The 13,739-nt window shown below is 38.2% G+C and overlaps 1 protein-coding gene and 1 non-coding gene across 5 annotated transcripts; both read right to left on the bottom strand.

Annotated features, from left to right (window-relative positions):
* Positions 1-363: 363 nt before the first annotated feature.
* RNF149 (ring finger protein 149) lies at positions 364-13,114 on the bottom strand. 4 transcript variants are annotated; one of them, XM_088136609.1, is made up of 8 exons: positions 12,325-13,114; positions 10,906-10,992; positions 9,620-9,870; positions 7,782-7,850; positions 6,028-6,110; positions 4,134-4,251; positions 3,498-3,690; positions 364-2,878 (listed from the first exon to the last, which is right to left on the bottom strand). In XM_088136609.1, exons 1-8 carry the CDS (start codon positions 13,085-13,087, stop codon positions 2,820-2,822), a joined length of 1,623 nt encoding a protein of 540 aa, XP_087992735.1. In that variant the 5' UTR covers positions 13,088-13,114; the 3' UTR covers positions 364-2,819. The 4 variants fall into 4 exon arrangements, with proteins under 4 accessions (XP_087992735.1, XP_087992736.1, XP_087992737.1 ...); XM_088136610.1 differs by having other exon boundaries at positions 4,134-4,230; positions 12,325-13,111; XM_088136611.1 differs by lacking the exon at positions 10,906-10,992 and having other exon boundaries at positions 12,325-13,111.
* Positions 1,083-1,189, bottom strand: LOC112540930 (small nucleolar RNA SNORD89). Its single transcript, XR_003084964.1, has one exon. It is a non-coding gene; the product is annotated as a small nucleolar RNA SNORD89 (small nucleolar RNA).
* Positions 13,115-13,739: the final 625 nt, after the last annotated feature.

Below are 13,739 nucleotides of genomic sequence, written 5' to 3'. Positions count from 1 at the left end.
AATGGTATAAAACTTCAAACCAATTATTAAGCCTTACATCTCAAAAATAAGAACAGGGTTATACTGCAAAGATTTAAGAATCAGTTTTGTACAAAAAAGAGATGTTTTGCTCTCTAATAAATATTAATTAAGCTCAAAATATTCAAGTTTTCTCAGGAAAAACTATTTGTATGTTCAGAACACTTCTGTTTCATCTCCCAGGTATTTTTGTAGCCAAGTGTCTTCTGAAAATGGATGTTCAAAAACATCCAGTGGACACTTTCAAGGTGCCATCAAATGGCATTCATTTTGTTGAATTAGGCTGAGGGGACTGTTTCCTCAGCATTACTGATCAATGCTGGGCACACATAGAGTAATGGTGCCTAAATTGGTGATGCACTGCAGAGTGTTCTAGGGCAGACTGAGGAATATCTCAGTGAGAATCCTACCTATTTTATATATAGCAACAAGGTTAGCAGAAACATTTATTTTGTGATATACTTACTGAAAGCAATAGCTTATCTATAAAAATATCCTGTGGTCAGTAAACTTTAAGTTTTGTAAAGATGTATTTCTTTTGACAGAAAGGGGAATTGGGCTTATTTTCACTAATTTTCTCTAGATCCCTGAAAAACTAAAGGCTGGGAACAAGAGAAAGGAATTATTATTCCCCTGCAAAATGGTAATATAAAGTAGTTAAAAATTTTAATTTTATGCATGAAACAACCTCAAACTCTTGTTCCTTAGTCCTTAACAGAACCTGTGAATACAGTCAACAGAATCTTTAAAATGGCATAATGATAAATACAGCAAAAGAACAAGAAACTTGCCAGTATCAGAACCTGCTCCTAGGGAGATTATTTTAAAACAAGCAGACAGAGAAAAACATTCAACAACATAGGGAAAAGGTTTGAATTATATACTGGTTCATTTATTAGCAGTGATTCTATTGAGATGTCTCTGTATTCTGGGCAGAGGAAGCATCAAGTACAAGGCTGCATGGTTTATCTTGTACCTGAATGCAACAGCTGTCTGTACTTTGTAATCATTTAGAAAAAGACTACCTGCAGGGATCATACAATGTTTTATCTTCTTACAGCGCTGCCAAGGTCAGACAAAAAGGTCGCTTCGGGAGCTTTGTCATCATGCCTCGAGAGTAAGCTGCTAAGAGGCACTGCAATTCGGCCTTTCATTGTCATCACTCCTCAGCAGCACACAGGTTACAAGTTTTCTATAGACGTTTAGTCAATTTGCAGCTTATCTAAGATAAATTTCAGTTAGTTTCAACTCATAGTTGGATATACTGTAAAAAAATAAAATCTAAAATTATCCTACCTGAATAATCCACAAGTAAGGACTCAGGGTTTTAGGGTGCCATATTCAGAGAGACTGCTAAAGCACCTATAGTTTAGCAACTAAAAATCAACTTGTGGATCCATAAATCCTGGGGGGAAATGGTTTACCATTTCAGCACATTTTTATATGCTGCTTTCAAAATTCTTAAAGGGGTAAACCCAGAGATAAATATTATGCAGAACAATTGTTAAGGACCAAATGGCTGATACTTAGGGCATTGCAAGTACTCCATTTTAAGACTGAATCTTAAGATTGTGGAAGCAGTGGCTTCGTTCCAGCTCCTTGACACTACAGAACTGACAAGTAACATACTACTTTGTGCGAAGGGCAAACTCAGAGTACACACTGAAGACATGAGAAATTGTTTAACCCTGGCAATTAACATTTATTGAAAGACATCTGCAAGCTTATAGATGTTAACACTGACAACTGATGTATGGCATATATCTGGTTTGTTCTTACATAGGGTAAAGTTTCAGGACATATGTTTTTCAGAAATCTTTATGAAATAAAATATTTTTCTCTCCTTATTTTAAGCCTAGGTTTTAGGAAAAAAAGCTTGTTTCAGACAATGATATTCTAATTTTAAATAAATTTCATATTTTTTCAGGTTATTATAGAAAGTTTGGTTTGAACACGCATAACTATAAACACATACTTCATCATTTCCCTTTGAGCACTTTAATATATAACAACAAAAGATAGCAATCCAATGGTCTGAGATTGTTATACACATAAGGATTTGTGCTTCCCAATTTCTGTATAAAGGCACACCACTGCTATCTAGCACATTAAACCAATGAAGCAATATTCCAATTTGGAATATTGAAATAGAAATTTAATTCTCTAAGTATCCAGTATAGAATTCTGACAAAGAAAAACCAGAAAACATCTGAGATGGCACACAATTGTACAGCACTACACATGTAAGTTTTTTTTTTCCTGGCAAGTGTGCATCAAAGACTTCTAGAACCACTTATGTTTTACCTGCTTAAGCTAAGCTGTATTTTATAAGAAAATAATTCATTATTCATATATTGCATGTAGTGTAATATATCCCATATAATTTATTTGTGCTGTTTTTATTTGTGTTAGTCTTCCAATCATGTTTTTGAAATAGTTATGTGTTTCTTTTCCTGGTAAGATTTTCCTTTGCTATAAATAAAGGGACAAAGGGGTAGAAAACTAAGGGATGGGAACCTCATGTTATGAAAGGAACCAACTTTTTCCCCGGAATAAGAGTAACAACCTGACATTCTCAGATAATCTTGGAAAAAAAGCCATTTCTATAGGAAATACTTTTTTTCTCTTCCTCCTTTCTTCTTCTCATGGATCAAAATCCAAACGAGTGTATCTTATACACAGAAGAGTTTTGTAACCAAGACTTACACAAAATGTATACTTCTTAGGCTAGATTCAAGCCCATAACATTTTAAAAAACAAAATTGGTTTTTTACTGTCAGTTCAAGTTTCTCAAGTTTTCATTAAACGTGTTGTGATCCATAAGGCAAATGATCATGTTGATTATCTCCACACTCCATTTCTATAAAAAGAAATACGGAACTCATGACGTTGTTGAGCTACACTGCCAATGTGAGAATTATAACAAGTAACATACTTATAATATGCATTGCATCAGAACTCCTTTAAAAATATTAAGCTAGGCATACTTTGAACAAAAAGAAGCATGCCAACTTGGCCTATAATCAGTATTAAAAACAAATCTCTAAAGTGTATTACATTTGAATTTCCAAGACATTTAGTTAAAAAGTTTCCTAGAAGAAAATATAATTATTTGCATTCATGGTTTCTTTCCATTCTTTTCCCTAGCCCAGTTCTGTTACCCTCCATTTATCATATTTATTTCTTATGGAACCATTTGCTATTATTGTTCTGACTGAAGGAACAAACACAAACTACTGTATTGAATGACAGAATTCTAATGATAAGTATGTCACAAATTATTTTCTAACCTAGAAAAGACTCAAATGATCTGATTTTGAGATCAATGCTCCATGCAAACAAGAACTGCTTGGAAGCTTATGCAGGTTACCCAGATATTTAAATGATAAAAGCAAGGTCTAACCATATTCATCCTTAAGTCTAAATTTACAAAGTAATATGTTGTTCCTAGAAGAAGAAAAATCTCAGAAGTTACCTACCGAGTAAAACTGTTGTTTCACATGGATTCTCTTTTAAAACATTATTATTTAATGCAGATGAGTTAGCAGAAGATGCTGATAAGCCACTTCTTTCATTACTGTCTTCTTCCACAGAAATATTCCAGTTCCCAGTTGTTATGTTACAACTCACTGATTCAGACACTGCAACATCAAATACTTTTTTAGATCCTCCCTTTAAAGTTAGAGAAAAAAAATCATTAATTACCATGGAAGGGATAGAACCTGAGGTGAAGAGAAGTTTAACTGATAATTTCCCATAATAAAAGGCTTAAATTGGATGGATTCAGACTTTGTAGTGTTTGAATTCAGCAAAATTAGCCACTGCCTGAGAACATCTCTGAAGAAAAGCAAGCATTTTAGCAACAAGCATGGTTCACAGAAGCACATACAGTATTACATGGCCACACACATCAGGGGAGGACAACCTTTGGATTCAGCCTATATGCAGCCCCCAGGTTGTTTTTCTACATCCCTCACCCAGTGTGCTCTCCAAACCTCAATGGCAAATTGTTGAAAATCTGAGGCCTCTTTCTCATTTTGAGGTGGTAATAACATAAGTTGTATAAAATATCTGCATTACCAGAAACTAATATATTACATACGTTTGCAACATACCCAATATTCTAGTGCTCTGATGACATCTAATTTACACATTGGACATGTTCTGTGTTCCAACAACCAGGGATCAATGCAGAGTTTATGGAAGATATGTCTATACAGACAGAGACAATACCTTTAAAATCAAGTATAATGACATTCTAAAACCAAATTCCTATTTACAGAATAAAATATAACAAGTCACAAATTAAAGTGATAATAAAAACATAAAAATAGGAAGACTATTTCCATCCTAGGCTTTGACAAAACTCTGAATAAAGATATGTGTCAGTTGCCAATACAAGCATACATTTTATTGCACTTTCCTTTATTGTGCTTCGCAGATATTGTGTTTTTTTTTTTTTAATAAACCGAAGGTTTGTGGCAACCCTGAGATGAGCAAGTCTATCAGATGATGATTAGCATTTTTTAGCAATATGGTTTTTGTTTAATTAAGGTAAATACATTGGTTTTTTTAAATATAATGCTATTGCACACTTAATATAGTATAGAGTAAACATAACTTTTATATGCACTGGGAAACCAAAAAATTTGTGTGACTTGCTTTATTGTGATATTCGCTTTATTGTGGTGGTCTGGAACTGAACCCACAATAACTCTGAGGTATGCCTGTAAAAAAATTAGACTCATACTCCATTCCATCAAAATTATAAACTAACACAAAAATGTAACATGTAGTAAAGGCAATAGGTAGCATTCAGAGAGCTGTTGTAGAATGGGTATCAGGTTATACCGGAGGAATATTCTCTGAAGGCTCTGGATTATCATTCCTTATTTGTGCAAAGCAACATTTACAATTGTCTTTATTGTATTGGCATGATGCATGTCTCTCTGTTTCTCTCTTTTATTTAGAAGGTTTCAATTTCCATGGGACCGTTTCTGCCCATCCCACCAGATCAAGCAGAAAGGACATGCTCCAACTCCCATCACTGAAGCAGTGTTGCTTGGTGGGTCCTCAGAAGCGTCCCTTTTCTGTCCTGGTGCCTGTCTTATAGGAATAGCCTCCCCCCTGAAATACAACCCTGCTGGTTTCCGCAAACTCATAACGACCTGGCTATACCTCCAGGTGCTGGGGCCAGGGTGCTACTGGAGCTCTGATGTGGTTGCATGTCTGCATATTTTATTTTTGTGAGATTTTTAGGGGCCTTGACTGCTCTTGCTATTTATTTTTAAGCCATATTTTACTGATGCAGACTGTGATTGTTTTCTATTTGTTCACTGCCCAAAGTCCTTTGGTAGATGGATGGCCATATAAATATGTTATAATATGTAAATAAACGGAGTGACGTATAGGAAAACAACCCGATATCACCTGATACATTTCCTATACAAGCGAATCAGGACACAGTGGTATCTGTTTACTTGTGATATGAACTATTGTTGAAATATTTTATGCCCTGAAAACATACTTAATGAGAGATCACTCACTTAAAGAGAATAGATTATTCACCTTGAGACCAATAGGGAAAATGAACAACTTCTAAAAATATTGTAGCAGAAGTAGGTTTCTTAATGTAATTTTACTATGCTTGCCTTCAGTCCAGATATTTCCCGTCCATAAAATAATTATGCAACTGATAATTCTTACAACACTATTTCAGCGTGGTAAAAACTCATGAAATGAGAAACCTTACCCTGACATCAGTCAAAACAAGGATCTTCTCTTAAATTTTTTAGATTTATATCCCACTGTGGCATTCAATGCACTCCTTCTTCCCATAACACTCACACTGTGAGATAGATTTAGAGACACCAATCTTTATACTTGAATGAACTACATACTGGGTAATAGCTACAATGCGTGTACGCCCTTCCAAACACCCTGCTGACTTTGTTTTTTTCATCTAATCAAGACCCATTGAAACAATGTTAAAATGTTTAATAATCTTACTTGCAAGGCAGAAGTCGAATATTATCCTTTGCTTTATAGTTTTCAATGCATATAGCACAATTTTCTGTGTCAATGGCCCAACACTTAAAAAAAAAAAAGCCTTGTTTAAGCACACCAGCAATAAAAACAGTTTTAAATATATAACACGCTCAGAGGCAACTTTGAGGAGAAGCAATGGATGTATTCAGTCTGGTAGCAGAACAAGAATTTCTGGAATGAAAGACTAGGATAGCTGTCAGCAGTGTTGCTGTTTATTGTTTTTATTAAAACTCTGAATTCCATTAGCTGGAACCTTGTGCAAAGGAGATAGAAATTGAAATTAAATAATTCTAAGCTCTGGGCACTAAGAATTGCTAGTTGCTTCAATTCAGTAGTCTATTATAATGTTTGGAAGAGCACTGTATTGATGGTATTTAAAAACTGGGATGCCTAAATCCTTGTCATGCAAAAATCTACCAGTAGAGTCAAATTTATTTTCTGTTCATAACTGCTAACTTTGTGCCTATCTTTAAACAGGACAAAAGAACTAGGATATAGCAGGTGTATGAAAATGCATTTAAATCAAATATCTTGACATTAGCAAAAGATGTTAACTCCAAGCCAAAGATGTATTTATATGATTGAATCTGGATGGGATGACCGACATTGGACCCTGGCAAGACAGAGTTGCTTTTTGTTCAGAATTCCGTTCTAGCTCTGGTGGTAACGCTGCAGTTCTGTAATCTGAGAGTCCTTCTGGACTCCCAGCGACTGCTAGTTAGGCAAGTGGAGGCTGCAGGGGTCTTTGCCCAGATTTGGCTGCTGCACCTGTTGGGGCTCTACTTGGAGCTGAAAGCTGTGCCCACAGAAACTCCTACCTCGATCACCACATACCTAGAATACTGCAATGTGGTCTAAATGGAGCTGCCTCTGGCACCCAAAACTGCAATTCATCCAAGATCACATTCATCACATACGCTGCTGGCAAATCAGAGTCACTATACTCATACAACAGCTATACTGCAGTCCCTGCACTGGTTGCCAACAGGTGTCTGGGTACAGTTCAGATATTGGTTTTAACCTATGAACTGCTATATGGGTTGTAGATACAAATAGGGCCACCTCCTCTGCACAGAAGTGGCCTGTCTGTATTGTCTGGTGTGTACACGCCATCAAAATCTTCTGGTTATTGCTTGAGGTGAAGGTGGTATGGGCCTGCAAATAATATTTTTCATTAGTAGCACCTATACTTTGGAACAGCCTCCCTCCCAAGATTAGGGAGACACCCTTGTTTCTGGCGTTCCAAAAACGAATGAAAACTTAATTATTCTGGAGGGCATTTGGACATAAGGATGCTATCACTGTGTGAACTGTATTTATTTTTTATTATACAAGGATTACTGTTTCTTATAATGGTTTACTATTTAGATACATTACATGTTTTTACTGATATAAACTGTCAGGAATCTACTTAGATTACAACAGTATAGAAACACAACATATAAATAAACTCAATTTTATACAAAGATATGAAGGAATGAATGTGACCATAATATATATGAGATGTGACTGTCAGTACAATTAGTTATCTGATTAATATCAAATTGAAAGTATAGCAAATAATATAAAGAGATATACAGATCCTACTAAATTTCCACTGAAAGATTTGGATGGAGTGGGAAATACATTTATCTTGAAAGGAACTGCAAATATTAAAAAAATCATTATTAGAAAAGTGAAGCTTATTATTCCCAATGCTAAATATGGGTAATTACCTTATCTTCATCCTTTACAATATAGAGTGGCAGCTGAGCAATTGCTTTAATTGTTTCTTCTCTCTGACCCTTAAAAGAATAAGATATATATGTTTGTGTGTTACAAAGAAATACCTTTCTGAGCAATAAGCACTTATCTAAGATCGGTAACAGCACCAAGTAAATCTATACTAGTGTTACAAGTTAATGACATAAAATGAAAATCCACAGGGTAAGGGCAAAGATGAATACAATAGCACAATTCAGATGATGATCATTTTGCTAATATTCCTGTTTTACTGACAAAGTAGTTACAATGGCTTTATGTTAAAAAAATCAAGGCATATTTGCTCAAATGGATTGGTTCCTCAGTATTTATAACTGTTCACAGCAAAATATTTCCATTGTTTAATACTTGAGTAGAGGGTTTAAAGAATAGGATAGAATTTAACAGGGAAAAACATAAAGTTCTCATCTAGTGAAGAAAAGTGTAGGATGAAGGAGACATAGCTTGGAAGTAGTAAACATAAAAGGAATCTGGGTGACCCTGTTGACCTCAAGTTAAACATAAGCCAGCAAGGTGAAGTGATATACCTACAAAAAAGGCAAAAGGTATCCTGGGGTGTATTACAGGAAGTCCAGATCATTGAAAGTAATTGTCTCATTCAACACTGCCCAAATCAGGACTCTTAGGAGTGCTGTGTTCAGTTCTGGGCTCCATAATTCAAAAGGGACAGTGATAAATTGGAGGAAGTTCAGAAAATAGCTAATAAGACAAAGAAAAGTATGAAAATGAAGCCCTTTGAGGAATGGTTAAAGCATCTGGCAATAACTGAGGGCAGATATGGTAGCAACCTTCAAATATTTGAGGGGGTGTCAAATTAGGGAGTGGAGTTATTCCCTGTTGCCCCAGAGGGCAGGCTGGAACCAATGGATTAGAACAACAAGGAAGCAAGCTCAGGCAAGACGTCAGGAAGAACCTCCAGACTGTATGAACTGTCAGCCAGGGAAACTAGCTGCCATATGAGGTTGTAAATTCTTTTCTAGAGGTCTTCAGACAGAGGCTGGATGGTCAGTCATCTAGGATGCTCTAGTGGATTCTGTGCTAGTGAGGGCTGAATAAGATGACCTTGAAGGCCTCTCCAACTCTATGATCCTATGAATTATAATGGTAGAGATAGACAGATTGGTTGAAGAGAAGAAAAGAGCAAGCAGAAAAAAAGAAACATGAAAAAAAAAGTTGAAAAAAGATCGCCACATTAACCTTTTCCATCATATCTACTTTATGCCTAATTTATGTAAATCTATACTAAGGAAACTGAAGATGAGATTGCAAGAACTAAATTCATGAGCTGCTTCATGAATGTGTTTGCCCAGTAGAGCCATGCAAAGCATTTGAAATGTAATGCAAAGGAGCATGGACAAAGCATTTTTTTTTTAATTTGTTCAAGCAGTTGTGCTGGAAGTAGCTTGGAAGCAGCTGTTTTAACAATTCAAATAAGACCTGGTTTGTTCAACACCTGCTTGTTAAAAAAACTCTCTTGAAAGTTCTGTGCAGCCTCAGCTTCTAGTATATTGTTAAATGAATTAAAAAGGCAGTTCAACTTGGTTACACATCCACAGATAATAGCAAAATAGGCATAAGTATAACAATTAGTTTCATCATCTGAAGATAACTGCTGCCCAGTTCTAGCTTAACCTACTAATCTGAATTATAAACATTTTCAGGTATATCTAGTTCTGGAAACAAGTTATAACAGATAGGCAGCACATGAACTACTATTAAGAAAACTATTCAGGCTAAACAGCATTCAAAGATTACACAAGATAAAAAGAAGAGAATTACCACCAATAATTACCTGGTTTCTAAACTGTGATCCAGTATAGAGGAAACGTTGTACATAAAAAAATATAAGCCATCCCAAAGATATAATCATCATTGTGATAAATGCAATTGCTACAAACACAACTGATTGTCCACTGATATATTCTTGTACATGTTGTTTACCAACACTAATAGTCATTTTCACTGGAATTCCTCTTAGCACTGGCTCCAGGATCTCCATTCCTTTTGGATACCCAACCATAATTACAACTGTATTGGCAGTACCTATTGAAAAGAAGAGAAACAGGAATCAGGCGCACTCTTCTACAGCTCTTATTTGCTGAAGAAATTCAGGCTATCTTACTGATAGTTGTAAGTAAATTAGAATCGTTCTTGCCATAGTTTTCCTTCCAAGATCTCTTGGTCCCAAGAATATGGCTAGGAACTACAGTAAAGGGGAGTAAGCAAGGATATCTCCTAGAACTATCACCTCTTGCACTTAAGTATAAAAAATAAACCTCTTCAGCTTTTTAAAACTAGACTTTTTTCTTGTGCAGCCTCCATTTGCTTTGGAGATACACAGATTGCTACAACAAGCAGACCAAGCATAAATATGCAAAATAATTAAAATATATTTATATATAATACTTATAATATAAAATATTACAAGAATTTAGACTGTACTTAAGATTCATGTTAAAAATAATTTTCTCTGCTACCATACATTCCAAATATTTAAGCTTGTGGCACATGAATCCATTTCTAGGTATTAAAGGCAACGATGGGTTAGATTTAAAGAAAAGGTCAACTAAGGTCTGAAAGGAACAGGGCAGTGATGATTTTTACTGGATGGATGGAGTCTCTACAGCCCAGTTTCTTTGGGCTTCCCACTACTGGAATGCAAATAATTGCATTTAAATAGGTCTGTATTTAAAAAATATAAAAATATAAATACATTTTAATGGGAAAATCCAGTTTTATATTTTGATATTTTATTTAATAGTGTTTTATCAAGAATGCATTCGAAATGTGATATGAGAAGGGGAAACTGGCTATGATTTAACCATATTTTCTCCAGCCCAGTTTCTCCCACTGATCTCTATGCTTCCCTCCTATTTCCACATATGCAGCACACCTTCTCTGGCTTCTGAACTGACAATTGGAAGTTCACCCATTTTGCTTTCCTGATAAAACAGAAATGTTTATCACTTGGAGAACCACAGCTTAGAAACCAACAACATGCATTTTTTCTATTATTATAACTGCATGTCCTTAACATTGAATATATAGCAAGTACTGAAAAATCCACAGTAAAGCTACCTGGTGTTTCAAAACTTTCACTGTAGCCCAGTGGTATTTTGTATTCCTCTGCCTCCAGCATACCCCTCCAGAATATATGTAGCCATTCTGAGATAGATTAGGAATCTCAATAATAAAAACAAAACTAAATGAAAAGTAACAGGAAAAACACAAAAACATAAAGCCATTGCAGGCTTAAAGGAATCATGTAATACATCTGCCTTAGCAATGAGGCCATTGGAGAAAGTTAAGACTGTAATCTTCTCATAAACAAATAATTTGACTAACCAAAAATGGCACAGATTAAAACTGTACCTCAGATGCCTTAATGAAATTCAAGAAAAATGCATTAAGATCGGAATGGCCCTCCAGATGTTGCAGAACTACAACTCTCAGCAGTCCAGACAACACAACCAATGATGAGAAATTGTAGCTGTAGTTCAGCAACATCTGCAAGGCCAAAGTCCCCTTTCTTCCACAGGGAAACAACAACTTCAATGTCTTTTTCAACAAGAATATCCAAAGTTGACTTCCTTCACACCACATAAAGACAATGTGCTATCCTAGAAGTTACTCACAATGTAGATCAGAACTTTTACAATTCCTAGACAATCTGCAGTAACAATCCTGCAGTGAATGATATTTTGTCTCCCTAAAACTGAATGGCACATAATCATAATCAAAACTGGAAACAAATTCTTCATATAGAAATTCCGTTAAATAGCATGAGTCTAATTAGCCTATTTTTTTCTGACTACTTGAAATAGCATCACTTTTTTTTCCATAAAGGGAGCAGCAGAATTTTGTTACCTCCCATCCAGTAATGCAGTTTCTTTACTCAACCAATAGCTCCTTGTTTCATATCACATCACAGGAGAAGCCCTGTAATTACCACACCTAATCTCCATCCCATTTCTGGGTCACTGACTGAAGAGTTTGCTTCATCTTAAAAAGGAGAATATGCTCTTGATTTTGCACCCCAGAAATAAAATGGTTTCTAGTCTGGGCTTTTACATCCCTCCTCAACAGTTAAGGATGAAATACCATACCTTCCATGTGGGCTTCTGAGATATTTGGCTGACAACTCCTGGGGAAAGAAGGCTGGATCAGCTTTTGCTTTGATTCAACCTCCTGCCTCTTAACTTCCTACAGACATGTGAAGATTGTACCTAAACCCCATCTTGATTCCACTGAATTCTAGTCCTGGTTAATCCAGGCTCCTCCTCCCCACCTTGACCAAATGGCAACAGAGGGATCAAGGCTAGTTTCAAGATGTTCGGTCTTTTTACATTCACACTGCGTTTGGCTACTCCAGAGGCGAAAGATCCTCTTTATTTCCCCAGTCCCCTACAATCGCTCGTCGATACCCACCCATCCTCGGAGCAAAAATAGGGTAGTTTTCAAATTACTTTCCTTATTTCTCCCCTCACAACCACTGACCGAGGTACGACATAGAGGTCAGAGTGGAGTTGCCGAACCGAGGCTCGTTGTAGATGACCACGGCGGCCGCTTTCCTCCTCGCTGCGTTGGCGACTTTGTCCTTCAAGTGGCAGCCTCCGTGGGCCACCAAGGCGATCCAGGACCGAGGCGGCGAGAAGGGCGCTCCCGCCCCCTTTTCTCCCGAGGAGCCCCCGGGCGGCATGGGGATCTCGTACTCCACCTTCGGGTCGCAGCCCTCCATGTGGCGAGCTGTTCCGCCGCAGGGGATGCCCACTAGGCCCTGCGCGCTCTCCTTGGGCGAGCTATTCCCGTAGCGCCCGCTTTCCGCGCTATCGCGCACCGTGCGGTTGGTGCCCGGCTCGGTGTACACCGTGCTCACCCAGGCTGTGTACCAGACCAGCGACCAGGAGACCCGCGGGCACCCTCCCACCGCCAGGAAAAGCAACGGCAGCGTCACGCGGTGCGACAGCCCCATAGCTTCCGGGCCCACCAGGCGAGCAGGCCGGCCAGCGTCAGAGGCGGCTGCCTGCGCCAGCGGTGGCGGAGAATGCTCTCGCCCGCTGGCCTGGGACGCGGTTTCTGCGGTGCAAACGAGCGCTTCTGAATTCCCGCCTCTGCCCACCTCGCGAGCAAACCGGCGCCTGAGCCTGGGAGAAAGAGGCGGCGACTGAGCTCGCTCAGGTTGTCCCCTTCCTCCTCCTCCTCCTCCTGAGCGCCAGAAGGTTTCCGAGCGCTTCGGCCGCGCGCCCTTGCGCGCGAGCATTTCTGGCCACGCTTCCGAAGAGCGTCAGAAGGCTCTGAATTCCTCGACTGCAGCAGAGCGGCGCTCCGACACTGAACATACGTTACGGCTTGCTCGCCACTCGAGACTCAGCAGGTTTCCTTTCTCTGGTCCGGCTTCCAGTCTCGGCACGCAGTTCAGCCGTTGCTGCTTTCCCCGCCGAGCGAGCCCGCTAGGAGAGGGGCCTCTTCCAGAATAAACAGCTTTTCCCCTGCTCTAATTGGATTCCGTGGGGTTACATTTCGAGGCGCGAAAGAGACCCGAGTGAAGCGAACCGCCTAAGAAGGAAAGGGTTCTTGTGAAAGCTTTTATTCGTGGCCACGTTAGTAAGGCTCCGTCCAGCATTTCCGCAGCTCTTGAGCAGTTACCCTAAAATCCCTCTTCCCTCCACCCTTTCAGCTTTTGATCGAAAGATAGGGTCAGTTCTAGTTTTTGGTTTAATCGCAGACATAAGCCTTAAATCATTTGCAAATCTTCTGAGACACACAGTACAATTTTTGTTACAAAGCATACATTTGTTTTTTCCCCCTCAGGCCTTGTTGAATCGTCACATCCTCCTTAAAAAAAACCCATTAAATCTTTACATCTATGCTGCCTTAACTCTGAAAACAGGCCTTGCACCAGGAAACTGAGT

The sequence above is a fragment of the Python bivittatus genome, unplaced genomic scaffold (assembly GCF_059951505.1).
Source record: "Python bivittatus isolate LINGU-HERP-01145 unplaced genomic scaffold, Pbiv_v1 ctg000060_np1212, whole genome shotgun sequence".
NCBI lineage: Eukaryota > Metazoa > Chordata > Lepidosauria > Squamata > Pythonidae > Python > Python bivittatus.
This window is presented reverse-complemented; position numbering and strand designations above follow the sequence as displayed.

Coding starts and splice junctions, on each gene's coding strand:
- RNF149 (XM_088136609.1), bottom strand. CDS start 13,087: ATGCTCGCGCGCAAGGGCGCGCGGCCGAAGCGCTCGGAAACCTTCTGG. Junction 9,871..10,905: donor TGAAAGTTTTGAAACACCAG/GTAGCTTTACTG, acceptor TCTTTTCAATAG/GTACTGCCAATACAGTTGTA. Junction 2,879..3,497: donor TGAAACAACAGTTTTACTCG/GTAGGTAACTTC, acceptor TTCTTTTTATAG/AAATGGAGTGTGGAGATAAT.